The 27,865-nt window shown below is 40.4% G+C and overlaps 1 protein-coding gene across 2 annotated transcripts in view; it reads right to left on the bottom strand.

The window, feature by feature from the left end:
* The window catches only part of gabra3 (gamma-aminobutyric acid type A receptor subunit alpha3), a 311,418-nt gene that overhangs the window by 200,702 nt on the left and 82,851 nt on the right, over nt 1–27,865 (bottom strand). For both annotated transcript variants that reach the window (XM_062048129.1, XM_062048130.1), the window contains exon 2: nt 10,516–10,622. In XM_062048129.1, coding sequence (XP_061904113.1) covers nt 10,516–10,601 — 86 coding nt within the window. In that variant the 5' untranslated portion in view covers nt 10,602–10,622. The remainder of the gene's footprint in view (nt 1–10,515; nt 10,623–27,865) is intronic.

Below are 27,865 nucleotides of genomic sequence, written 5' to 3'. Positions count from 1 at the left end.
CAGCGTAGGATTTTGCTACGGCCAACGTAGAATATTCCCTTATGAGTTATGACATTTTTTTCTCTTCCTCTTAAACTAGGAAGCTACGATTTCCCCCCGATAATTCAATCAGCAAAGTGGCTAAGCCATGAATATATTACCCTTCTCAAGACCTGTGACACATTAACCTTGACAACGCTGCCGAAACAGAATGTTATCTGTTGACCAGGTCGCCTCTCAAAGTGATGCACCTCACTGCCGCTTGGTGAATAATTCATGGAAGAGGAGGTGAGAACAGGGGCCAAAGTCCCAGCCAATCCATAGTGAAATTGTACACATTGCACTTTCGCCCTTATAGCTATCGATTAGATGCCACGTTAGCGAGCTATGGAGCCACATGTTACAAACAAAACAGATAACAAAATGGCCAGACTGAAATGTCGATTGTTCAGAGGAAGGCAAAAGGGAAACAAGCAAACTGAAGGATGTATGTAAAAAAACAAAAAAAACAAGCAATCTTAATTGTTTGTACCACAGGATGAGAATAATGGCTTATTTGTGCCAAGTTAAATATAACTTGGTGAGACAGGCGGAGAATGTAGCTATGTAATATTCCAAATGCATCTTATAAAACTGAAAACAAATCTGACTGTGTTCAGCCAGGACAATTACTGTCTTTACAAGGTTGTGCAGTTTGGGTTTAATTTTAGTACCTAGTAAAGAGTTGCCCATGTAAACAAATGCATGAATGCAAGGTGTATGCAAAATAGTTGTGTTTACTTCCTGACCGATAACAACATCAAAAACGTATTTATATCTTTTTTTCGATTTTTTCAATTTAGATTTAACTGTAGATTGTGCCCACCCTTCTATGCGGCTGGTTTTGGGGCAGCTTCTTTAGAAGCACAGACGTCTTTGTAGGATTTCAAAACTCTGTTGTAGCACTGCTAGCGATAAGGTTTGATGCGTTGGTATGTGAGTTTTTTTCGCACAACAAATAGCACGCGAAATGTCTTCCTTCAACAGTAAATTGACATGTTTGTTTACAATGAGATCAATGCCCTTCCTGTGAGGTAGGAAAAAGAGAGCCCTTGATTTGCTCGACCTAACCCACCTACAGAACAGTACATGTAATATCACTTCATACAACGTTTTTTAAAAAAAATCGGTATTGGAACAATTTTTTCAATGATTTATTGGTTTGACGTTCTAATTCCTAATTTTGGCCCGATAATTATCTATCAATCACTCATAATTAGGGTTATACCTATGAAGGTTCTCTTTCACCCAGGTCCTTGTCATCTCAGGGCGTTTAATCGTTTCCAACTGGACTTGATTTGTCTTGGAAGTCGTTTCGCCGCTCATCCGAGTAGGCTTTATCAGTTCGTGCTCATAGACTTAGATTGGTCAGATCTAATCCAAACGGTTGGTGCCAAAACCCCAAATATTTATACTCCAAAAAAACAGGAGGGTGTGCCTGGGCAGAGATGGTTTCGCCCTATCGTAGTGAGAAAAACAACTGTTTTAATGCAAACCAGCAATCCTAACTGTCAAAGCCAACAACAGTCGTTGAAGTGTAAATTCAACCTTGACAACTCCGGCTCATTAGTGATTCCCAGAGCCCAAAAAAGTCTGCAGGCTTTAGAGCGTTTTCTATTCCTGCTCCAGTACTCTGGAATGCCCTACCGGTAACAGTTAGAGATGCTACCTCAGTAGAAGCTTTTAAGTCCCATCTTAAAACTAATTTGTATACACTAGCTTTTAAATATACCACTTTTTGGACCAGTTGATCTGCTGTTCCTCTTCTCTGCTCTGCCCCCCTCTCCTATGTGGAGAGGTTATCAGGTGACCACATATCAGCCTCCATGGATGAGGCGCTAGCTATTCAAAGTCTCTGCATCAGTTGGTGACGTCTCTGCGCTGCTGTCTTGTCTCAATTCATGATGATCCACTGTTGGCCTCCCAATGGACTGGACTTGATGTGGACCACTCCTTATGCATCAATCAGTGACGTCTCTGCGGCGCGACGTGTCTATGTGCAAGAGGTTCCCCTACTGGCCCCACTATGGACTGGACTCTCACATTATTAACTGTATCCACTCGGCATCCATTGCACCGGTCACCCAGGGGGGGGGGGGGTTCCCCACATCTGCGGTCCCTTTCAAGGTTTATCGTTTTTCCCATTGTGTTGAGTTTTTTCTTGCCCTGGTGTGGGATCTGAGCCGAGGATGTTGTTGTGGCTTGTGCAGCCCTTTGAGACACTTGTGATTAAGGGCTATACAAATAAACATTGATTGATTGATTGATATCGTATTGGAGCTATTTTTTTAGGGCTTTAGGTTTTATCCGTAATAATTTTTCATATTTTGTCCGATATTTATCATGCACTCCTAATAGATGCTGATATAGCGGAAGTTTCATCAGAACTAGACAGCATTGTCCTTCATTAAAGCATGAACAACAAATGGATCTGAACGCTTTATATGATCTCCTCTTGACTGGGATCCTCACATTCTCTGTAGTGTACCACTTGTTTATTTAATTGCTACATCATTTATTTGATAAACAATAGACATGGGTCTATTCACCTTTAATTGTAAGCTCCCACCATTTTCTAGTTTCTATCAACACTTTCACAAATATTCTTGTGAAACAAACCATCTGGCATGTTAGGCAGCTTTTGAAATGCCAGTTCCCCAAAGGGGATTTGTCAGTTACACCGTATCAGGAATGTCTCCTGCCTCAACTGTACTAAAGCCGATTTGGAGCCTGATGATAGAATCAGGAGGCACCAGGGAGGTGGCGACTCTCCGACAAGAAGAAGCTCTGCTGATACAGAGATATTCTGTGACATTCTGAAGTCCAATAAAAATAACCATATGAATTTGAAAGACTATAAAACTGTGCAATATTTACAGTCACTAACCACATCATTCAACTGTTTGGCATTTGACTACATTATCGTGTCTCACTATGGGTACAATTAACAATAAATTAATCAATATTAATCAATCAATCAAAGTTTATTTATGTAGCCCTTAATCACATACGCCTCGAAGGGCTGCACAAACCACAACAATATCTCCTTATCTTAGTCAACAAGCATGATAGGAAAAACTCCAAAAGTCCGAAATGGGAAAAAGAAGAAATCTTGGGAATGGGCCACAGATTTTGGGACCCACTTTCTGGGTGACCGGCTGCAATGAATGCCAAGTGGGTACAGTTATTGAATTATTCATAAATTATTCATTAATAGTTTACTTTTTAATACTTTTTATGGAGTAAGGATAATCTGTCACAATTATATGAATCTTTATTTGGGTCAGTGTTATATTGAGCAGAATAATACCACACAATCAATAGTATTCTATAGCAGAGGTCTTCAACTGGGGGTCCGTGATCACCAAGGGTCCACATAGATATTGCAGAAAAGGACATGAAATTTGGTTGATTTGACTATTATTTTTATTATATATTTTCTATTCCCCAAATTAAATTGTTTTTAAATACACATTAACATTGATCCAACACACTGGAGTGTAGTTTACAAATAGCAGTGGCAAGGTCACCATACTCGCTGTACATAGCCGAGTCATACCAAAGACTATAAAAATGGGACCCATAACCTCCCTGCTTGGCACTCAGCAACACGGGTTGGAGTTGGGGGTTAAATCACCAAAATGATTCCCGGGCGCGGCGCCGCTGCTGCCCACTGCTCCCCAAGGGGATGGGTCAAATGCAGAGGACAAATTTCACCACATCTAGTGTGTGTGTGACAATCATTGGTACTTTAATCTTTAATCTTTAATCATTATTTATATTATAACTTTATTATGGTTTATTTTGCTTCCTGGATAATGTTGAATATCTGTAAGTAATCATAAGGAGCTGGGGTTGCATTGTACCAAAAAAAGAGCAAATAAATGACTAGCAGTTCTGTAACATGTTTTAAAAGCATTCCAGTATGCCATTGTGACTCCCAAATTGTATTTGTATCCAAATATTGGTGATCTGAAGCACATTTTATTTATGCAAGCAAACAAAAAAACGGGATTAATCATGATAATTCACAGTTCAAGAGTGTGAATAATCTGAAAACAAAATGACTTGACAGTCCTAAATAAAATACATCATCTACTTGGGCCCCTATTAAAAAAGTGTGATGCCCATTGTTCTCCCGTAACATGTCAACATTCACATACCATACAAGATGAATATGTTGCTCTCGACAGATGAAATTATTATACATAATATAATTATCGCCAAATATTTGTTAAAGCCTAAAGACTTAATCAAAGGCTTCCAGTAATGACTCGTATGTTGATATGGCTATGAGAATTACATTTGAATGTGTGTGAAAAGAAAAAAAAAACTATATATACATACAGCATATATATATATATATATATATATATATATATATATATATATATATATATATATATATATATATATATATATATATATATATATATACAAAAGTTATTTAGTTCATTATTTTTTGAATTTTCATTTTCTACTGCTTATACTGTTCAGAGTCGTGCGTGAGCTGGAACCTACCCAAGCGGATCATTATCATTATTTTATTCTGTGCTTTGACCTGAGCCATGCAGGTTATCCACACGCTGCTTATCTATAATGAAAATGGCGAGGCACATATTCCAGTTTGACTAGCTCCTTCTCCTCCAACTATATTTCTATCTAATATATGTAATTACAAACACAGTGTGCTCCTAATAACTGTGGAGAACCGACTGGCACCATGACAAAGCAAACCGGGCTAATCCTCTTCACACTTTTTCCCATGCCCGCTTTTTTCCTGGTTTGGTGAGCTTTTGCTTCAGTATGCAAAACGTTAAAGCGGTTTACACACATCTGCTTCTCCCCCCTGCTATAATATCCTACCTTATCAACAATGCTAACGCAGCAGACGGTACATATTCTCTCCTGGTGAAATTACAAGGGGCATGATCAGAGTGACGCCTCGACACGAAGAAGCATTCTTTTTAGCTGACTCCTGAAGCACAGCATGGAGAATGTGCACAAGAAGCGGGAGAGAAAATGCTGTGAATGGACAATCACAACAGAGGTGTGCTGCACAATGCAAATTAATTCAGCAGTCAGGGAAATGTATCTCTGTGCAGAGGAGTGAGTATTTTTAGATGTGAGGACCGGCACAGCAAGTGTTCTATTTGAATCCTCATTTAAAGTCTGACTCTTTTGTGTTAAAATAAAGTTGTGGATATTTTATTTAGCAAATATTTTATTTGAAATTTTTAGGCAGTCTTTTTTTTTCCTTTTATCAATGTTTTATAAAGTGGAACCTGTTAAAGTTAACAACCTATCTGTGTGGTCCAACTCATCAAGACCCTGTTATTTAGTTTTCTTTCCTCTCCAGCGCTCTTATTTTAGTTTTTATTTTCTGTTTGCCTCCTTTTGTCACTACTTCTCTTGTCGGAGTGCTGTCTCCCTCACTTAACTCTGATTGGCAATCAGGACACATCCGTTCCTGGTTGCCAATCAGGATGCTTTATATGCCAGCCCTGTCCTGTGGACTTCCCTGCTGTCTTTGTTTTCATTTCTAAACACATTTTTACCTACGTTACGCCTGGCGGAATTGCATCTCGGGGTCCAGACAAACACCGACCGTAACAGCTATGGTTCCTTTAAGTTTTGATTAAAAAAAAAAAATCTACGGAATATGAATAAGTTCAATCAATCAATCAATCAATCAATGTTTATTTATATAGCCCTAAATCACAAGTGTCTCAAAGGGCTGCACAAGCCACAATGACATCCTCGGTACAGAGCCCACATACGGGCTCTGTACGAGTTAGGTCTTGAAGACTCAATGCACAACACATAATACTTTGTCCTCCTGAGAATTTTTGGACATGCATAAAGAATGTCCACTGTAGAAGACGCTTGTTCTCAGGAAAATACATGAAAAAAAAACAACAACACTATTCCTGTCATTTTCTCCAGTTAATAAAATATGGTGGATGGGGCTGGCATATAAAGCAACATAAAGTATAATTTGCTTTGGATTGTACTCAATTCCTAGGTAGATTTCCCTATGCATCCTGTGCACTTCCGTGCTGCACAGTTTCCTTTTTTCTTGTCATTTCATCCATTTTTACCTGCGCTATGCTTGCTGTGTCTGCATCACGGGGTCACGATTTAGGCTCCGCATGTGCAGAACATAACACTGGTCCACCATACTGTTACTAAAAACAAATGTATTTACCATGGTACCGAAACTTACGAGCACATTGCGTTGCACGACCAAGCACGTAAGTCCAAACACTCGTACGTAAAATCAGCCCCGCCCATTAAAATGAATTAAAATCAATTTAATCCAAAAGCCAAAACACAAACAATTTAACATGTAGCGTGCCTTTTAAAAAGAACAGCAAACTTTTAGACATTAAATATTGTTTGAAAAACATTACAATAACATATACTAAAAAACTACTACAGTCGTTTTATGAAATTATTGTAATAAAATTGTTCAGCATTAACCTTGAGGACCGGACAAATTCTGTTTCTCTGTCCAGTGTTGCCAAGTCCGCTTATCTGCTTATTATAAGAGATTTCTTTTCATAGAACGGTTTGCTTTTTTATCTCGTGACATCTGGTAATCAGAACTAGGACTGTTTACGTCACACACGGACATATTTGAGTGACAGACCGGAAAGGTCAGAGTAGACAATGAGCGATTTGAATGTCTGTGTGTCAAAGATAATGCTTGACCGTTTAGATTATTGAGTCAGGACTATACAGAACAAACTGAAACACGTCAAACACAGCACCTGCAGCTTCTCAATATTTTTATGGATAAATGTTCATCGTTTTGTACGCGTGGAACTGCTTGCACTGGGGGCTGGCTGCAGCTTTTGTGATGCGGACTGACGCTACGGCGGGGCTGACTCGCCAGGGAGGTTGCAAACCAGTTTGACATATTTTTAATGGTTTGCTTCTCTGATTTAATCTTCCACCTCTTCTGCTTTGCACTAATTTTATTATTTCTGACTTGAAGGGCAGGATTGTGTCGCAAGGTGTCGAATAGAAATGTGTTTATCTCTTGTGTAATTGAAGCAGAAACAACATTTAATTGTATTATAACTCTTTATTGCCCAAACGGCATTGTTATAAATATTACTTCCACAATGCTCGTATCTCAAATTATGGTTGCAACTGGAATTTTACGGGGCATTTTGCCTATCACTCCCAATACCTATATAATACAAGCACGCTAATTCGTAATTAAACGTCAGCAAAAGTCAGCCAACAATTGAGCCAATGGGAGTTGCTCTATTCCGCCTGAAAGGCTCTCTAAAAAGCAATCAAAAACTTTTAGGCACATGCTCTACAGTAAGTATGTATGTCATTTAGTAACGGGCACATTTATAATAACATGTAACGTTTACGTATTTTGCTCATTTTAAGCATACAACGGCGCATTAATTTCATAGACACATTACAATCTTCGCTTTTTCCTCCAACAACAATACTGATTACTACTCATGCAGACTTAATGAGAGCCACCAAACATAATAAGACAAACACTTACTGTAAAATGTCTGCTCTCACTGTGATGCCGACTCATGGGAGTATTACATCTTATTAATCACAATCCTCACAGAAGGTTAAAAAAAGGTGGGCGCAAACAAGTATATTTTTGTATATTTCCATCACATCAGTTGGCTGTCAAAGTTGACCAACTTCTCGGTTTATGGCTACATCCTTCTACCATCCAGGTGAGAGGCATGATTTATAATCTAGAATTAACATTCACCAGCTCAGAGCCAAGAGAGCATCTTACCAGCTAATGATGTCAATATATACGTATAGCAGTATAAGCTAATGACCTCTCTATGATCAATGTGCTATTAAAAGTAGTTACTTAAAGTTGGCACTTATAATAACAATATTGCTATTATTTGGTTAATACTCAGCACACAAAATGTAAGTAGAATATTGTTGTCACTTTTTGGATGTTTTTTAGTGGGTGGGCAATAGATGCAATGTCGTCATGAGTCCTTTTAGCTCAATTGTTTGCTGACTTTGCTAGCGGTTATTTAGGAGTGAGAATGGATTAAAAGAAACATACATTGTGTTCTTGTCTTACTTAGGGATTGTAAATGATAGGCAAAATTCCAAAAAAGTGCAGTTCCCCTTTAAAACATAACAAAAAGCTGAGAGACAGCTCATATCCAGTGATGTTGATAGGCTTTCAATATAGTGAGTCTCCGGGACCCACAGGTAGTGATTTGAGTGGGAAATGCAATGGTTAAAACCTGTTATAAACCTTGTCCATATTGGCCATGAATGTCAACATTTGTAAAAAAAAAAAAAATTCTGTTAAATGTGCATTTTGTAAGAAATTTTAAATCCCCGCCTTATTACGTGCAACCTCGGTAACAATGCCAAGTTGTGAGAGGCCTTGCTTATGCAGTCCAACAGACCTACCTCATTTAAAGAGCAAAATACATTTAGCCTTTGCCATCAGAAGGGCAGGGCAGTGTGAAAAAAATTAAAACATTATTTAATTTTTTTACATTTTAGTGCATATTTTGCCTTTCGAAGGCTGAGGTATTGAACTTTTGATTAGCTGGTAAACAGTCTGGATGAGTTTAAATGGGGGTTTTAAATAAACTGATGACTACGATTTTGTATGGATGGTTCAAATAGGACTAAACTAACTAAATCAATAAATATTTACTTAAATGTGTCATTAATTAATTATGCATGAGTATAATCTCAATGGTATTTTTACATATATAATGTAAAAGTAAATTTAATTATTTAATCATTTAATTTTTTCAATATTCAATTAATTGCATTATTGATATCATTATTTCAATATGTATTTAATTATTTAACAACTCAATTTATTATTTAAAAAATAATTCATTATTTTATAAACCCGCATGTTGGCACTTTATGATTGATTATTTTATGATTATGAATTTATGATTTAATTTTATATTCTTTATTTATTTTTATCGCAGCTGTCAAAGTCAGTGGGCGGATCTCAACACATGATAGGTTGGTTGTAGAACTTCGACCACAGAAAGTGCAGAAATAACTCCAACAACTTCAACCAATTCAATAAAAACTGTCAGCACTTCTTGCTTCCACATACTCTGCAAGGTCCATACTTGCCAACCCTCCCGTTTTTAGCATCTGTACAGACGGAAGGAGAAACACGGTCATGTCTGGACATACTTGCCAACCCTCCCGTTTTTAGCGGGAGACTCCCGGTATTCAGCGCCTCTCCCGGTAACCTCCCGGCAGAAATTTTCTCCCGACAAACTCCCGGTATTCAGCCGGAGCTGGAGACCACGCCCCCTCCAGCTCAATGCGGACCTGAGCGGGGACAGCGGCGACAGTCTGTTTTCACGTCCGCTTTCCCACAATATTAACAGCGTGCCTGCCCAATCACTTTATAACTGTAGAATGATCGAGGGCGAGTTCTTGGTTTCTTATGTGGGTTTATTGTTAGGCAGTTTCATTAACGTCCTCCCAGCGCGGTAACAATACACAACAACAGCAGTCACGTTTAGTCTACCGTAAAGCAGTTTGTCTGCCGTAAACAGCAATGTTGTGACACTCTTAAACAGGACAATACTGCCATCTACTGGATAGCCCCCAGAACAGTGAAATTCAAGTATTTCTTTTATTTATATGTATAATAAAATATATATATATATATATATATATATATATATATATATATATATATATATATATATATATATATATATATATATATATATATATATATATATAGCTAGAATTCACTGAAAGTCAAGTATTTCATACATATATACATGAAATACTTGAGTTGGTGAATTCTAGCTTAAATATATTCCCCTCTTAACCACGCCCTTAACCACGCCCCCAACTACGCCCCCCACCCCCCACCTCCCGGTATCGGAGGTCTCAAGGTTGGCAAGTATGGCAAGGTCTAAAATATCCACCATCCACTCCCGAAAAAGTACGAGCATATCCTCCTTAGCCGCCATGTTTAAACAACTTTCACTTTCACTTTGATCGGTGAGTTTGGCAGATAAAACATATTCATGAAATGCTGACACACAGGTTCATGAAATAATGAAATCATTAATTAAATTATGAAATAATGACAGATAGATGAATAATTAAATGCACTTGTACATTAAATACATTAATGACACATTTAATAACACATGTATGTATTTAATTAATACTGCAATTTGTTAATTACACATTTAAGTAATTATTTGAATATATGTATGTATGTATATAATTGTGTCCCAATTGACCCTGTTTCCTCTTTTTGCATTTTGATGCTGTACGTACACAAGAATACCTGTAATTTCCCCCCAGTCTTACAATTTCATTTTCGGAGTGTATTTGCTTGCTGACGTCGACTGCGACCGTCAGCGTGATTAATGAGGCACCTTACATAAACAAAAGCTGACCGACAGGAAGAAAAATGGTAAACAATAGACCATAGGTGAAGAAAATGTCTGCAATTGGATGGTCTACCTGGCTTGAGGAAGGAGGCTGAGGTGCAGAAGGAAGATCCACAAGGCCAAGTGCAGGGGTTCGGGTTTCTTAAATGCAGCAGCCATATCAGTTTAGACTGAGGACGCCTGAAAGAAACAGAACAAATAACACACATTCGTTATTTTCCCCTCTGTGTTTCCAATGGTATCATATTGACAAAGTAGTTTACATGTTTGGAGATATACAATTGCACATCTGTGGGAGAGAGAACTTAAGTACACTACAGAACACGTTGACGTCTGCAATTCTACAAATCCAAGCTTCACTGCCTGCATGTTTTCATCACTCCAGGGCAACACGCACACAAGCGTCACCGTATACCCTCACAGTTAATTAAAACATAACTAAGACATGAACTGCTTCTTTTTTGTGTGTCATTGTGCATGTGGCAGTGAGTCACCTTGTTAGTGGGCGTGAGAGCACTGCAAGGGTGCAGCTGCATATATTCTGTATGACAGTGGACAATCCTTGTCTGGAGATAATTAGTTTGCACTATAAATACTGTGTGGTGCACTGTTCAATACATCCTTGCCCGAGGGACTGCATGTCTGTTATTGTTGAACTATGTCCAGTTAAAGGAAACTGATCATTTGGAGTCTGTGCCAAAGATGTTATCTCCCGTATTTTTCACACATTTACATTGTTATGTATCTCTGGAGCAACACAGCGTCAGGTCTGCTCAACAACAAATCCTGCTGCCCCTTAAGTCAGACGTTCAAAACAAAATCACTCCAATAAAACATGGTTACACCGTAATAGGCAGTTGGGTCTTTCCACCAGCAGTGCAGCACAAGCCCCTCTTGAGTTATGTTGTACTTGTTTTAATTTGTACTGCATGTTATACAACTTAATTAATATAATACATGACTTCACTTAATTTGGTTCAAACATATACTTTTGGTAACACTTTAGTATGAGGAACATCCATCCATCCATCCATTTTGTCAACATGCAAATTAGTAACATACTGGCTCTTAATTAGTCATTATTAAGTACTTATTAATGCCCTAGTGGTTAGAGTGTCCGCCCTGAGATCGGTAGGTTGTGAGTTCAAACCCCGGCCGAGTCATACCAAAGACTCTAAAAATGGGACCCATTACCTCCTTGCTTGGCACTCAGCATCAAGGGTTGGAATTGGGGGTTAAATCACCAAAATTATTCCTGGGCGCGGCCACCGCTGCTGCCCACTACTCCCCTCACCTCCCAGGGGGTGATCAAGGGTGATGGGTCAAATGCAGAGAATAATTTTGCCACACCTAGTGTGTGTGTGTGACAATCATTGGCACTTTAACTTTAACTTATTCTGCAAGGCCTTATTATACTACCAGTAATTCATTAACTAAGAGTCTTCCCTCAATAACCTCAGAATTATTGCTTATTAGTAACCCTAACCCTTATATGTTCCCCTAGTGTCCAAATAACTCTAAATTAAGTCTTTGTTACTTAGAATATGTTCCCCATACTAAAGTGTTACCATACTTTTATTGTGCAATGACTTACTGTGATTAATTCTTGACGGTTACTTGAGAGACAGACACATCATTTCTCTTATTGTCCTTCATTTTTATAATGCAAATTTGATAAGTATGGCAATGGCTTCTTTTTTAAATGTAAATTACTGTGGTGTAATTAATTTTCAAACTGTTTTTGATTAAAAGGATTACAAGAAAAACTAAATAATTCACTTTTTCGCCAATGCGTTTAATGCTTCATATTCATATTAATATTTGTGAGGATGTCAATTAATGTGTCATCATTTTGCCACCTGTTGCTGTCACAATGTGTTTATGCAATTTCAGCAAAGCCTCATGGCCAGACAGCAGCCGCCGGTAGTTGCGGCACAATGGCACCGGAGATGGTGGAGGAATGGCTTGACTTTGTTTCACGTACGGCTGCTATCGCAAGTAGCTCTCCTAAGTAATAATAATTTGAGTGATCAAACAAGAGTCAAAGTCTTTGTATCCTTTTTGATATGGTGACATGTTTAAATTTTAAAGATTGCAAAGTAATTATTACATAAATTCTACATTAAGTTCCAATCTGGCTGTGAGCAGGCTACTTTATGAACACATTTTGTTGCAAATTACACACATTATATTTATATTAGGGGTTAATAGGGTCACCCACTATTTCTAAACTTTTATGTATCATTGCGGCGACTATCTTTTCGTGAGAGGTACAGCTCTACTTTATCTCCGGTCCCCTCCCCTGTTTTGGCCACGCACATCCATCTTCTTCCTCACCTTCTTTCTGATGTCTGACCATTTATTTTTTCTTGTTTTAGCCTTTGTGCGGTTTTTGGAGCCCACAGCATGGACATGCTATTCCACTACTCTTCCGTTCGCTTGAAACACGAGAAATAAGCACCTCCTACTGTCTTCTACTAATTCAAATTGGGCGGAGTGTGCAGACCTCAAACACATGGCTAATTTCAATATGATTTGCGCATTTATAAGGGTGATTCTTTTACTCGTTAGGAAATATTTGCTGTGAAGTATAGGATTGACTTTCTCTGATAAATAATGCAAGGCTTACAGGGCACATTTAAAGCACATTTAAAAGCTCAAAACACAACATGAATTTACACTGGAAATCTCTTCAGTGTTTTATCGTGAAATGACAGGAGCACAAACATGAAAGTACAATTTAGCGCAAGTTACCCAGTGTTTCTTTTTTATTCTTCTCGTTTACTTCTAAATGGGAATGCCTGTTTCAAAAACGAATGGTGCAGTAAGCTGCAGGTCCACCAGACTCTCATGCAATTCTCTTCTCCAATGTCGCTGATTGTGGCCATAAAAATGTGCTCGGGGTGTTATATAAGAGGCATTCCTGCAATAGATGATGTGTTGTCATGCTGCATGTCAGACACAAGCAATGTTCTGATGGGTTAATCTTGATCTTTGTATGCATGTGATGGTTTAGGCTATGTCTACACTAAGCCGGAAAACCCCTTAAACGAATAATTATTTAGCCTAAGCCCCATTTCAGCCACACTAATCTATTGTTAAAGGTCCCCCTCCTCTGACAATTTTTTGTGCCGTGTATTTCTTGAATCTCCGGCTCTTAGCTTTGTATGGACTCATTGATCGTTTACAAACTGAGTTCGGAGAGGAAGTGACGTCAGAAAGACCGCGCCCCACACAGGAAGTGATGTCAGAAAGAACGCGCCACAGCCAGCTTCATAATAAAGCGGTTTCGTAACTCGGAGTTAACCACTGGAAATATGAAGGCGAGTCATCCAGACACATACTTGCCGACCTTGAGACCTCCGATATCGGGAGGTCGGGGGGCGTGGTTGTGGCCGTGGTTAAGAGTGTGGTTAAGAGGAGAGTATATTTATAGCTAGAATTCACCAACTCAAGTATTTCATATATATATATATATATATATATATATATATATATATATATATATATATATATATATATATATATATATATATATATATATATATGTATATATATATGTATGAAATACTTGACTCAGTGAATTCTAGCTATACATGTGTGTGTGTATATATATATATATATATATATATATATATATATATATATATATATATATATATATATATATATTTTTTTTTTTTTTATTATTTTTTATTATACATATAAATAAAATAAATACTTGAATTTCAGTGTCCCGGAGGCTATCCAGTAGATGGCAGCATTGTCCTGTTTAACTTCTCCGTTCATAAATGAGTATATCATTTCGGCCACCGTGTTCGATGGAGAAGTCTGTTCTACAAAATGTACAGGCAACATACATACCCCTTCCCCTTTGAACTGTCCTGGATGAACTGAAATTCTTGTTTCCATTCGTTTTGGAACTTGCAAGCGTATTTCTTCATCTTGCTCGTCGACGGCGTCGCCATGTCTATGACTTCCTCGTTCTTCTGCTTCGTCTCCTTGTTGTGTGCGCAGTTGTGCACTCTACTCTCTAAAAGCCGTAGATGTTATGACGTCATTGGGCAGGCAAGCTGTTAATATTGTGGGAAAGCGGACGTGAGAACAGGCTGTCCCCACTCAGGTCCGCATTGAGCTGGAGGGGGCGTGGCCTCCAGCTCCGGCTGAATACCGGGAGTTTGTCGGGAGAAAATTTCTGCCGGTAGGTTATCGGGAGAGGCGCTGAATACCGGGAGTCTCCTGCTAAAAACGGGAGGGTTGGCAAGTATGTCCAGACATGACCGTGTTTCTCCTTCCGTCTGTACAGATGCTTGTGGAAATCACACATGAGTACCTTAAGAGAAAGCGATTGCAGCTATTTCGGATACAACACTTCTCAGACGGCAAAAGAACTTTCGAATGTCCAGGTCTTAAATTGTGGCATTGTTGGGTGTGGACACGGATAAGGTTAGGTGGGATTTACCCTGGATAACCTTATCCAGCTTAGTGTAAACGGGGCAACTAAGGTTGTGCCCTGTTGGCCTTAATAGTTAATGGTAAGTTTCTTGTTTGAAGTGGCCGGGGTGTTGCTTCTTCCATCTATGAAGTTGCTTGGCTTTTACAATGTATCCAGAGTTTTAGATTTGTTTAGTTGACATAGGCCAGAAGTGTCCAAACTGCATCTTGGGGGCTATTTTTAATTTTTTTATTGGTTGCAACACAATCTACAGACTAAATAAACGCAAGAAAAAAAAAAATCCCTCCAAAAATGAGAGGTAAAAACCAAAATGGCCGACGACATCTGCATCTTTGATGATTTTCATGCGTTCTGTCATGAATAAATGTGTACAAATTTCTTGCAATATATGATACATGTATGAGTTTGATAAAGCCTTTAAAAAAGGTTGTAGTAGGTGGAATTCTAAAAATATCAGTAAAGGAACATACCAAGGTGGTTAGCTTACAGAAATGCTAATGACAACTATGTAATGATATATTTTACAGACAAGTTATCAGCACACATCTCACTGTGCAAAATGTGAAGGTTTTAAGGGGAACATGTCTCATTTTTTCCCACAGCAGGACCCCCGCCCAGACATACAACATACAGCTCATGAATAACAGGAATTTTGTATTTTTATTTTCAGTGAGCCAAATCACTAACATTAGAAGAATAATATAACATAAATTACTGCTGTTATTTGATTATTTTTACAAAACATTTATCATGTAATGTCTGCTTTGGAGCAGGTGTGATGCGAAAGTGTGCACGTCTGACTCTGCTCACATGTAGTTCAAGGAATGCTTCGAGAGTTTGTGCGTTTGCTCACACACACGAAAACTTAGAGGGAACATCATTTATGTGATCGCCAGAGTTTATCTGTCTATATAGTTATTTGACAACATAACTCAAAAAGTTTAAAGCATGAATCTTTCAAGACAATTTTAAAATTGGACAAAAAATATGTCATTTTGGGGTTGATCCTAAACATTTCTACCTTCTTACCTTATGTTTATGGCATCTGAAGTTCCGAACTTCTCTGTGTGTTTATGTGTAGGCCCCATCCACAGAGGGAAAACAAATAGATGACAGTTAAGAGTGTTTACCCTGTTAAACTTGTTTCGCTATACAGCAAAAGTGCCCAACTGCTGACACTTGGAAGCGGCAAATGAACAAAACAAGCAATTTAATTTATCCTTCGATAATTATTTTCACCGGGAGTTTATGTATTAGCTGGGGTTTGTTTGTTTGTCTGTTAATTAGTTCACAACGTAGCTGAAAAAAGTAATTTAATGTTTCTAATGTAGCAAACCTTGCACTCACACACTGGCCAGTTTACAATCATAGGCAGCCTGAAATCTCCATTAATATGCAGAAAGAGAAACCGAACGACTTCAGTAGAGCAGACGCAAGGCCACTGGAGCGCACATGTGTCGCAGCTGTTTTGCACTTTTAAGACTTTTATTGTGCTTTTGTGAGATTGCGCTCCACCCCATCCCCACCCTTAACGGCCGGCACACCGAAAGGATCAAACAGTTCCCTTGGGGGAATCAATGTACTCTGCTACTGAGAGCACTTCTCGTTGCACGGGGAATAAACAAATGATCGGACGTTAGACACAACGCCTTACTACCTTTTCACCATACTTCTACATGCTATTTTTTTTTGTTATTAGGACTCTTAAGAGGGAATTGTCTTATTACAGTAGGGTCATGTGCACTGTAATGCATTTTAAAATAGCAAACAAGGTACTCTGAATCACCATGTAATTACATCACTTTTCTCAAAGGGTTGAAAACAATTAGATTAAATTTTAAAAGGTCACTTACTGGGGACGGCGTGGCGAAGTTGGTAGAGTGGCCGTGCCAGCAATCGGAGGGTTGCTGGTTACTGGGGTTCAATCCCCACCTTCTACCATCCTAGTCACGTCCGTTGTGTCCTTGGGCAAGACACTTCACCCTTGCTCCTGATGGGTGCTGGTAGCGCCTTGCATGGCAGCTCCCTCCATCAGTGTGTGAATGTGTGTGTGAATGGGTGAATGTGGACATACTGTCAAAGCGCTTTGAGTACCTTGAAGGTAGAAAAGCGCTATACAAGTATAACCCATGTATCATTTATTTATCATTTTACTGGCGGGACAGCCAGCTCCAGAAAAGACTCAAGATATAAAAAAAATAGGTTTATTCTTGTAGCTTTGTCTTGCTCTCATGTTTGATGACGATAAAGCCTTCTATTCTGTAACGATCTGGTCGCATCGTGGTGCGTGGTTGTTCTCCCAGGGATGCAGACGGCTTCGGACACAGCGTGCAGGTTGGAAAATGATTTATTTAAGCAAATAAATCAGACAGGAACAACAAAAACATGCTCATAGCACGGAAGACAAAAACAAAGGGACTAGCGTGGGAGCTAGCAAGCAAAAATAGCATAGCGTGAAAGCTAGCAGGAATCGAAGTAGTCGTTAACTGTTGCATATAAGCAAATTAGCAAGCCAGGCCAAGTGAGGCCAGCGCATAGACTAAATAGCCCTCTGATTAGCGCCCGGGCAACAGGTGCGCGTCCCAAACACTAACCAGAGGCAGGTGTGAGCAATCTGCAGTCATGGCAACAGAAACTAACAAAAACTCAAGGTGCTGAAAACACATGTGACAAGAAAACATAAACAAACTGTGATCCGAACAGCGGATCCTAACACTATTCAATTCTGTTTAAATGGTGTTGTGCCACCTTCAATAACTGACTGAAGAAATGATATTTGAATGATGTACCCACTAGCATTTGAAAAAAAAACATGTACAGCGCGTGTTGACAATTTAAATGAATGCACTTTGCTGTAGTGCTTCCATAAATCTGAAGCGTTATTGACATGCTGAGGGCTCGGTTGTTTTGTACAAGAGAACTAGAGAAATACACTGAGCTGAGAAAGTGTGTCAGCCACGTTAACTTAATGCGTATCTGATATCTCGCTGGATATGTTAATGGGAATATAATCACACCCAGGTTAATCATGCATTTGCATAAATCACTTGAGAAGCAACTTGCATAATACTAGAACAGCGCAGGGTACAGTGGGGTATTTATGCCGAGGAAAAAAATCTACTCATTTTGGATTAGTACAACGTCATAAACCCAATATTGATTCATGTTCACAAAGAAATAGATCTTAAAGGGTTTATTCTATCGTTGCATTTGGTAAAAATCGATCCAGTTTTTGCTAATCCAACAAACAAATACCATATTTTTTTAACCATAGGGCGCACCGGATTATAAGGCGCACTGCAGATGAGCGGGTCTATTCAGGTCTATTTTCATACAAAAGGCGCACCGGATCATAAGGTGCATTAATAGGGTCACATTATGATTTTTGTCTACATTTAAAACACTTCCTTGTGGTCTACGTAACATGTAATGGTGCTTCTTTGGGGAACATTCTGCATAGATTATGTTTAAAAGACCATCTTCAAGCCGCTTTCTGACCGTTTCTTCAGGATGTGCCGTTTTGTGGGCAGTCTTATTTACCTGGCTCCACTTTGACTGCATCTTCTCCCCATCATCTTTGTTGTAACGGTAGTTTGTAGCACTTCCATAGCGAGTCTACTGACAGATATAAGTTGGAATGGTACGCTACTTTGTATTACAAATGGCAACAGTGGCGGATGAATGCCCAATATCAAAAGGATAGAGAAAAAGAAGGAGCTTTGTGACTATGGCGCGGGCTATAATGGCAAGATCTACAACGACTTATGCAGATCCCAAATACACATTAGCAGGAACCTTCCATCCATCCATTTTCTACCGCTTGTCCCTTTTGGGGTCGCGGGGGGTGCTGGAGCCTATCTCAGCTGCATTCGGGCGGAAGGCGGGGTACACCCTGGACAAGTCGCCACCTCATCTCAGGGCCAACACAGATAGACAGACAACATTCACACTCACATTCACACACTAGGGCCAATTTAGTGTCTTTGGAGGTCTTTGGAGGTGGGAGGAAGCCGGAGTACCCGGAGGGCAGTGACGTGCGGTGAGGTTCATGGCTGGTGAGGCACTGACTTCATCACAGTCAGATTTACAAACATATGAACCCTAAAGAGTATCTTATTCACCATTTGATTGGCAGCAGTTAACGGGTTGTGTTTAAAAGCTCATACCAGCATTCTTCTCTGCTTGGCACTCAGCATCAAGGGTTGGAATTGGGAGTTAAATCACCAAAAATTATTCCCGGGCGTGGTGCCGCTGCTGCCCACTGCTCCCCTCACCTCCCAGGGGGTGATCAAGGGATGGGTCAAATGCAGAGGACACATTTCATTACACCTAGTGTGTGTGTGACAATCATTGGTACTTTAACTTAACTTTAACTTTACACATACAAACTGTAGCACACAAAAAAGCACATTTAATAAAAAAAAAACGTTATTATGGTCTTACCTTTACTTATAAATGAAGTCCATGCGCCGCTTTTGTGCTGGATTAATGCACTCCCGTCGTAGAATGCACCCCCTGACGGGAGTGTTATATCAACTAAAGCCCACACTTAAACTTTCCACGTGCAAGATTTAATCTATTTAAAAAAGTGATTTAATAAGAAGCCAAAAAGTGCAAAAACAATAATGTTCGTGTTGGAGGAGTTGTGAATGAATGAAATATGAAATCCGTGCTGCAGTCTGCAGGTGTACCTAATGTTGTGGCCCTGCAGTCATTCACAACTCCTCCAACACGAACATTATTGTTTTTGCACTTTTTGGCTTCTTATTAAATAACTTTTTTAAATAGTGTAACCGAGGGTTTATAAATGTCGCATATACTGTATGAAACTACAAAATAATAAACACGGAGGCTCCAGTTTACACGAGGACCACTTTTTTTTACCTTCTTTCAAAAACCTCCGGTCCACTCCAACGTGTCATCACTTCCGCTCTTAGCACCTTCAAAACAAGAGCGCAAGGCATATACTGTATAACAGCGTGTAACAGGAATTAACATCACAAAGAGGAAAGCCCATAAAAATAGGTTACAATAGATTCAATCTTGCACGTGGAAAATTTAAGTGTGGGTTTTAGTTGATATAACATGCACCCCCCCCCTCCCGTTTTCTACGGCGGGGGTGCATTAACGGGCACAAGGAGGCGGGATTAGTGCGAACCTCAGCCAGTGTGTCTTCGCAGCAGTTTTATGATCGCTCAGCACAAGAAATACGTTACACACATGCAGTTGTTGACAAAATACACTGTACATTATATACCTCAGCTAACTAAACTATGGAAAGGCTAGTCTGCACTTTGTCTGTGTTATTATTATTATTATTGGCTTTTATCTAGTTTGCACTTTGTCTGTGTTATTACTATTATCATTATTATCAACTCATTCTATTTTTTATTTTCCTATTTTAATTATGTTGGATCTCTGTTGTTGTTGTTGTTGGGGACAAGTGTTGTAAATTAGCTTTGGCTACAAACACTGTGATGCATGCATCGGATAGCTGTTTCAGATGTCTATGTTTTCGTATATGTCCCTATTTCAAATAAACCTCTATAATAATAATAATGATAATAATAATAATGTATAATATAATTTATATAACAATACTTTCTCACTGCACAGCAGGCCAGCAGTTAGCCGAGTCCGCAATCCATGTTGAGGCACAACGCAGTGACGTGCCTCAACTGGCTGCTGATCACCGCACCGTCTCTTCAGTATTCGAACGGCAAATGTGAAAATTCAGCGATTTTGAATAAAAATAATCTAAAACTGGTGAATTTAAATGGAAAATAACTTTATAGTATAATCACTGGATACATATAACAATTTAATTAATTTTTTTTCTTTTTACATTTTTTTTCTTTACATGATGGCAGGTGAGGCCCCTCACCTGCCTCTAGTGACTGCACGTCACTGCCGGAGGGAACCCATGCAGTCACGGGGGGGGACATGCAAACTCCACACAGAAAGATCCCGAGCCCGGGATTGAACTCAGGACTACTCGTATTGTGAGGCACATGCACTAACCCCTGTGCCACCGTGCAGGAACTTACAGGTAAGAAAAGTTGGCTTTGCATAACATTGTGGAACAAAACGGCAAATAATGATAATAATGATAAGACTTTAAAACAAGCGCACCTTCTTACACACGTCACATACTGTCATGTGAGCAACGTCACACGCTCCCGCGTAGCAGACAGGTAGCGACATGATAACGTTAGTTGTGATGCTAACAGCTAACGGTGTGGTTTGAGTGGTAATACGAGAGAAAGAAGGTGCGAATCTGGTAACAAATGGAGGAATAATTAATTCCCAAAAAAAACAGCACGGGGTCCATCGTCTGGCGGTGGTTTGGCTTCAAGCGGGAATATGTCTTTACATCATATCAACATCTACGTTCGGTGCCACACCAACTAAATGCCAAAGCAACTATTTCCACATCAACACTGTAGGACATATACTATTTGATATGCAGCTCATTTTTATGTGACACTTATTGAAATATCTTGTGTGTCATCATGCATCAAAGTGCACTTATAGCTTGTTTTAAAATGTCTCTGACAATCTTGCACTTTCTGTTGAAAATGAAATTACATGAATGTTTGTGCCACTGCTTAATAACTGTTTAATAAATACAGTAAATTGACTTAATTGTGATTTCCCTCTCTATGCATGAAAGTTTAAAATGAGCATATATTATTAATGCAGTATGAAAAACAATGTTTTAATGTAGACACATAGAATCATCATACTGCTGTGATTATATGCATCAAAAGTTAATTCAAGGCTAAGGCAAAATATCGAGATATATATTGTGTATCGCGATATGGCCTAAAAATATTGAGATATTAAAAAAAGGCCATATCGCCCAGCCCTACTTGCAAGCATCATTTATTGAAGAGGCGTCAGTCAACCTGCAGTCCACACATATCGGTTATGTGTGACTGCCATCTACTAGTCACACTTATCATTACCCCATGTACCAAATAAAATAGCTTCGAGGTTGATAAGCTCTACCAGAATTAATATGTACATTAGGCGCACCGGGTTATAAGGCGCACTGTCTATTTTTGAGAAAATAAAAGGATTTTAAGTGTGTCTTATAGTCCGAAAAATATGGTAATTCAAAAAAGGGGTTATGAAAACATGACCTCTATATCAGAGTCAACAACATTATACGGTATATGTTACAATTAAATCAGGGAAATTCAATTAGTTGAAATGTAATTGAAAGCATTATTTTTTTTTCTTCCATTCTGCATTTCGTGAGGGCTAATACTGGAACATGATCCATTTACGTTTTTATGTTCTGTAATAAAACTCAAGGATCCCCTCTGGACTCATAGATGTCATTTCCCTGTCTTGTAATGTCAGGCAAAAAAGGGGGTTGTCTAATTTCCTGCCATATATTATCTTTTCTCACATACACGTGAATATTTGTTACACTCGTCATTCTCTGGGCTCTTGTCATTCCTGGATGTATGAACACACAATTATCTCTTGATAGCATAGACCCCTCGGTGGAACACATTGCTGTTTGCTTAACTGGTTTTACCGTTAGGATAAAGAATTATGACTCAGTGGAAAGATGCATGGCTTCAAGATTAAAGATTCAAATAATTATTTGTCATTCTATTCCTATAACAACATTTTGGTGGCACTTAAAAAGGCAGGACGAAACAAGCGAGACGGACCAACAGCATAAAACAGTACGATACAATATACACAGTACACAATAAAAGATTAAAGAAAAATAAAGAAAGAATGATGTGTATGCTAAACAAATATAGACAACTCTCAAACGTCAACAAGAGGGGACTTATCATCACTGCAATTGCAAAAAAACAAAACAACAAATATATTTTATTCTGGTTTTGATTCACCAGATTCACACTGGTACATAAGGATGAGTGCCGAATTCAGTACTTTTATAGGCACAGACTAAATTATGTTGGTACTACCAGGAATGGATTCACGTAAAATCAAACAGTGGCATATTTCCTTAACTTGCAGACTCGACTCAAGCACTTGGCGGAGAAACAAACACTCAAGGAGCACTCAATGTTCCATGCCAACAAAGCAAGTATGCCTGATAGAAAAAACTCAAGGGTAAAAGTAAGGCTCCACTTTTCAAAATGTGCTATCTCGATGCTAATTTACATTTGATTTGCCATAGACATGCTAATGATTAGCATGAGCTATTGCTGATGGTGTGTTTGACGGAGAAACAACTCACAGGAGATATCGTCAAAGTCCACTCTCCAAGGTGAAGACAGTGCTTTATTATTGCTTCATAAAACTACTTGTTTTTGATACAATATTTGGTATCTGTAAGTTTGCTTTGTTAAAATGTTATATGTTAAAATGGTGGAGTATTTTAGGGTCCAGTATGGAAAATATTAATGTCAATTAATTTCAGTCGGAATATTGATTTGAGATACAAATATTTTGAGTTACAAGCGGCGTCACAGAACCATTTAAATGCACCCCAGCTAACCGCTGATTGGCGTAGCGAATGCCACACCAAACCCTGTAAGAGCCGACCATATTAGGAAGTGTCTGACTCGCTAGCATTAGCGTGTAGCTGGAGATTAACTTTGTTTTTTCCAACCATGGGAAGGAAAAAAAGTGTTGAATGCTGTGAAGAAGATGCATTTGGAAGTCATTGAATTAAAGAAATAAATCATCAAACAATCTTGAAAGCATGTGGTGTGTGTCAATAAAATAACATCCAAATGGCGGGCATTTTTTAATTAAAATATGGGGTAGCTGCTGATGGTGTGTTTGATGAAGAAGCAGCTCGAAGTAGATACCGTAGAAGTCCACCCTACAAGGTACATTTTACATAGTAGTTCATGAATGTCACATTAGTTTTTTTTAATGGGCTTCTTAAGCCAGTGCAAACCTTTTTTCCCTTGTTTTTTTATTATTTCCCTTTTTGGATAAATAAATACTGTTTTAATTGTTACCACGTCTATCTCTGCTGAGCATAACAATAAAACTACTTTAGTTGTTAGTGGTATATTATATAAATATTGTTTCATACAAAATGTATCATTTAAAAGTCTCTTTTTTATTATTAAAAGGAATGTTGAAATTGTGCTCTTTTGATTTCAATACATTTCATTGGGAGACGGCAATTCGAAATACTGCAGAACCAATTCAACGTGTATCCCGAGGTAAATAAAAAAATCACAAAGAAAACTTGCTCGATGGCACTCTTACAAAATGTCACAAATCCTTTACATATGAATACGGCCGACAGAGCGCTGCTGGCCTGCCATCTACAATTGCTTAGCCGATCTACCAATACCTGCATGCAAATGAAGGGCTCAGTGGTTCCTGGGGCTCAGATTGAGCTGAAAACGGAGATGGGATATAAGAAAAAATATGCAGCTTTTGTTGGCAAATTAAAAATAGCTTGCCTTTGGTGAGAGCAAAACAAAAACACATTTCATTTATTTCAATTGTTTTTCTTTTCGACTGTCATTTTTGAAAGGCATACATGAGTAATATACTCATTTGACAGCATTAAAAGGCAGAAAATGGTATTTTGATTAATTTATCTATATTTTCTGACTTGAAGTGTTTGCAGAGAAATATGCGCATTAAAGTCAAGCGATAAGAAGTTATGACCTTAATCCCATTTTCTCTCCCCTCTATGCTACATTCTTCTTAAGACTCTTGCAGGCGTGGAGGGGTAAGGGTGAAGGGTTCTTAAGTGCTAGTTTAAAGAGGCACACTATAAATGATCTTAAAGAACATTTTGAAAAATGATTGGTCACCATCAAAATGGAAATATATATTTAAAAAAAGACAAAGCTCTTGATTTCATGAAGGAGATACTGTATGCCAGGGATCCGATTTCAGGCCCCGACCCTGTCCTATGCGGACCTAAACCTATCGTCAATATTTTTTTTTAAAGGGGAGCTTTTTGGAATTTTGCCTATTGTTCATAATCATTAATGAAAGACATGATGACAGATGTACTTTAAAAAAAAAGCATTCTAACTCGTAAACATGTCAAGGCGCATTCATCTGTGCGCTGTGCTGAGCGCACCTCCAAGCCACTGCAGCAGGCGGCTGCAATCAATCAGCAATCTGCACACCTGTCGCTGATGAGCTCCCTGGGCTTCTTAAGCCAGTGCAAACCTGCGTTCCGGGCCAGAACGTAGCGACCAGTTCCCTGTTACAGTAAGCTGTCCTATATCTGGCTTTCCTTGTGCATTCTCGCATTCAGTGTCCTCCTGCTTCCATGTCCCCTGTCTTCTCCCTTGTTCCCGCAGTGTTTTCTTCCGTTGCCTTGGATTCCAGCTGTGTGTCTCGCTTCCTTGGACACCCCCTGGATCTCGACTGCCTTCCAGATCTCGACCCCCTCGCCTGGACATGGACTCTGACGCCTCTCTCTTGCCCTGGATCTTTCTCCTGTCGCACGGACATCCCAGATCAGCCTCGCCCTCTTGGACTTCCGAGTGTCGATCAACACGCACCTACAACACCTCCCGGTAACACTCAACAGATAAATGCTTCACATAGTCCCGCACCACACGTTCTAATAGTATACACACGTCATCGCACATTATTTACTTAATAAATAGAGCTAAACTACGTCCCTGCCGTCTTCTTCCCCCTAACAGTATGTTCTGGTCAAAATGATAGGAACCAGACGGCACAGTAGACCTTAGTCCCCGCCCCTTTTCTCGATTCCCACGGTTCCCTGCCTGTCACCATGCGTCCGAGACGCAGTGAACTGACCCGACCAGGTGGCGTATCTCTCTCCAACTGTCACGGCCAGGGCGCATTCCAATGCGTCCTCATCTGTGCCTCATGGTGAGCGCACCGCGGGCCACGCCCACATGCGCTCTCTCATCCTTGCGCCCTGCTTGTCTCACCTTGGGACACGCCCACGGCCGCGGCGCACTTCCAGGGACGCGCCGTGCGCGTCTCCGCTCTGCAGCAGCCACCAGCTGCAATCATTCACTAACAATCGGCGCACCTGTCAGTAATGAGGACGCTGCCTTCATAAGCCTGCTGAACCGGCCATCAGGCGCCGGAATATAGTCTACTGTACAGTAAGCGATCATCTCCTGCTTTATGTATCTTGCTCTCTCAGTGTTTTCCCTTCCGTGTTTCATTGTCGTGTCATCCTACCGCAGACCTCCGTTCCCGTGTTTTGACGTTGCTGTGTGTCTCGTCATTCCTCGTCGATCCCCTGCTTCTCGGACTGCCCCCTTGGATCTCGACCTCCCGCTTGGACACGGATTCCCCTCTTCCCCTGGACTTCCTCATCTCTCGTTCAACACTTGGTAACACACTTCAGCTAACTACACACATAGCCTAACACCTCATACACTTTTGGATCTAGTTCACACTCCACTCTATTGTTTATTTGTATAGTTTGATAGTTTGATTATTATATATATATATATATATATATATATATATATATATATATATATATATATATATATATATAGTTAATATATATAATAAATCATTGTTCACACTGCCATCTAGTGTCTGTCGCTGTCACCTCCCATTAGTAACCATAACAGTATATTCCGGCCAATTGATTAGGGACCTGACGGCACAGTTCCTTAGCCCCGCCCCCAGTGACTTTAGCCCCTCCCCCAGTGACATTTTTTTTTTTCTCTTTCTCTCCATTTTTTTTTTTTCTTGCTGCCCCTCTCAGGATGTCTTTTTCTTTTACCTCCACCCAGGACAATTTTTCTAGCCCTCCTCAACACTCCTTCAAGGGACTGTTTAACTCCAATATGGGGATGGAGGAATTTACCCGCCGCCTGGCCACCCACCTCCCACCCTTAGTGACTGTTCCTCAGTCAGCTGGAAGCGTCTGGCATAGTACTGGTGGCTGTGCTGATGTGGTGCTGCATCCAGCCAGGCTACCCCCTACCAGACCAATACCATCACTCTTTCATTTTAGCACTGGTGGCTGGGCTGATGTGGTAGCACAGCTGCACCCAGACATTCTACCCCCTGCCAGAGAAATACCATCTGTTTTCTGCTTTTCCCAGCCGCAGCCACCAGTCCCCTGGCTAGCGTCCGAGCTACCACCTGTCCCCGAGCTAGCGTCCGAGCTAGCACCTGTCCCCGAGCTAGCGTCCGAGCTAGCACCTGACCCCGAGCTAGCGTCCGAGCTAGCACCTGACCCCGAGCTAGCGTCCGAGCTAGCACCTGACCCCGAGCTAGCGTCCGAGCTAGCACCTGACCCAGAGCTAGCACCTGACCCCGAGCTAGCCTCCGAGCTAGCACCTGCCCCCGAGCTAGCCTCCGAGCTAGCACCTGTCCCCGAACTAGCCTCCGAGCTAGCACCTGTCCCCGAACTAGCCTCCGAGCTAGCACCAGCTTCCAGGCTGACTCCTGCGTCTCCGCCAGCTTCCAGGCTGGCCTCGACCTCTGCCCCTCGGCCTGCAGCGTCGACCTCAGCACCTCGGCCTGATCCTCAGCCGTCCTCGTCTCCGGCGCCGACAACGCCTGCTGCATCCATGCCTGCATTGCAGATGACGTCTTCCTCGCCTGCCCCGCCGATGTCGTCTGCCGCTTCCACGTCACCGATGACATCTGCCACTTCCTCGCCGCCGATGTCTGTCGCTTCCACACTGCCGATGACGTCATCCTCTTTGCCTCCGATGTCACCTCCTCGTCTCCGGCGAGACGCATCATGGCACCACTTGCGTCCGCCTTCCCGACGGCCAAGAGGGTGGCCGTTCCTTGGTCGTCCGCCTCAGCGGCGTTCTTCTCGCCGCCGCCACCAGACTCGTCCCCGGTGGATTCGGGGACACTTGGGCCGGCGACCCACCACCAGTTCGCCCCTCCACCCTCCCTTGACTCTTGTTCTTGTTTTTTGGGGGGTTCGACTTCTAGGACATCTGGAAGCTGTCCATAGGGGGGGGTGATATTGTCACGGCCAGGGCGCATTCCAATGCATCCTCATCTGTGCCTCATGGTGAGC

The sequence above is a fragment of the Entelurus aequoreus genome, linkage group LG05, assembly GCF_033978785.1.
Source record: "Entelurus aequoreus isolate RoL-2023_Sb linkage group LG05, RoL_Eaeq_v1.1, whole genome shotgun sequence".
Lineage (NCBI taxonomy): Eukaryota > Metazoa > Chordata > Actinopteri > Syngnathiformes > Syngnathidae > Entelurus > Entelurus aequoreus.
The sequence above is the reverse complement of the archived record's forward strand: the minus strand, read 5'-3'. Positions and strand labels throughout refer to the sequence as shown.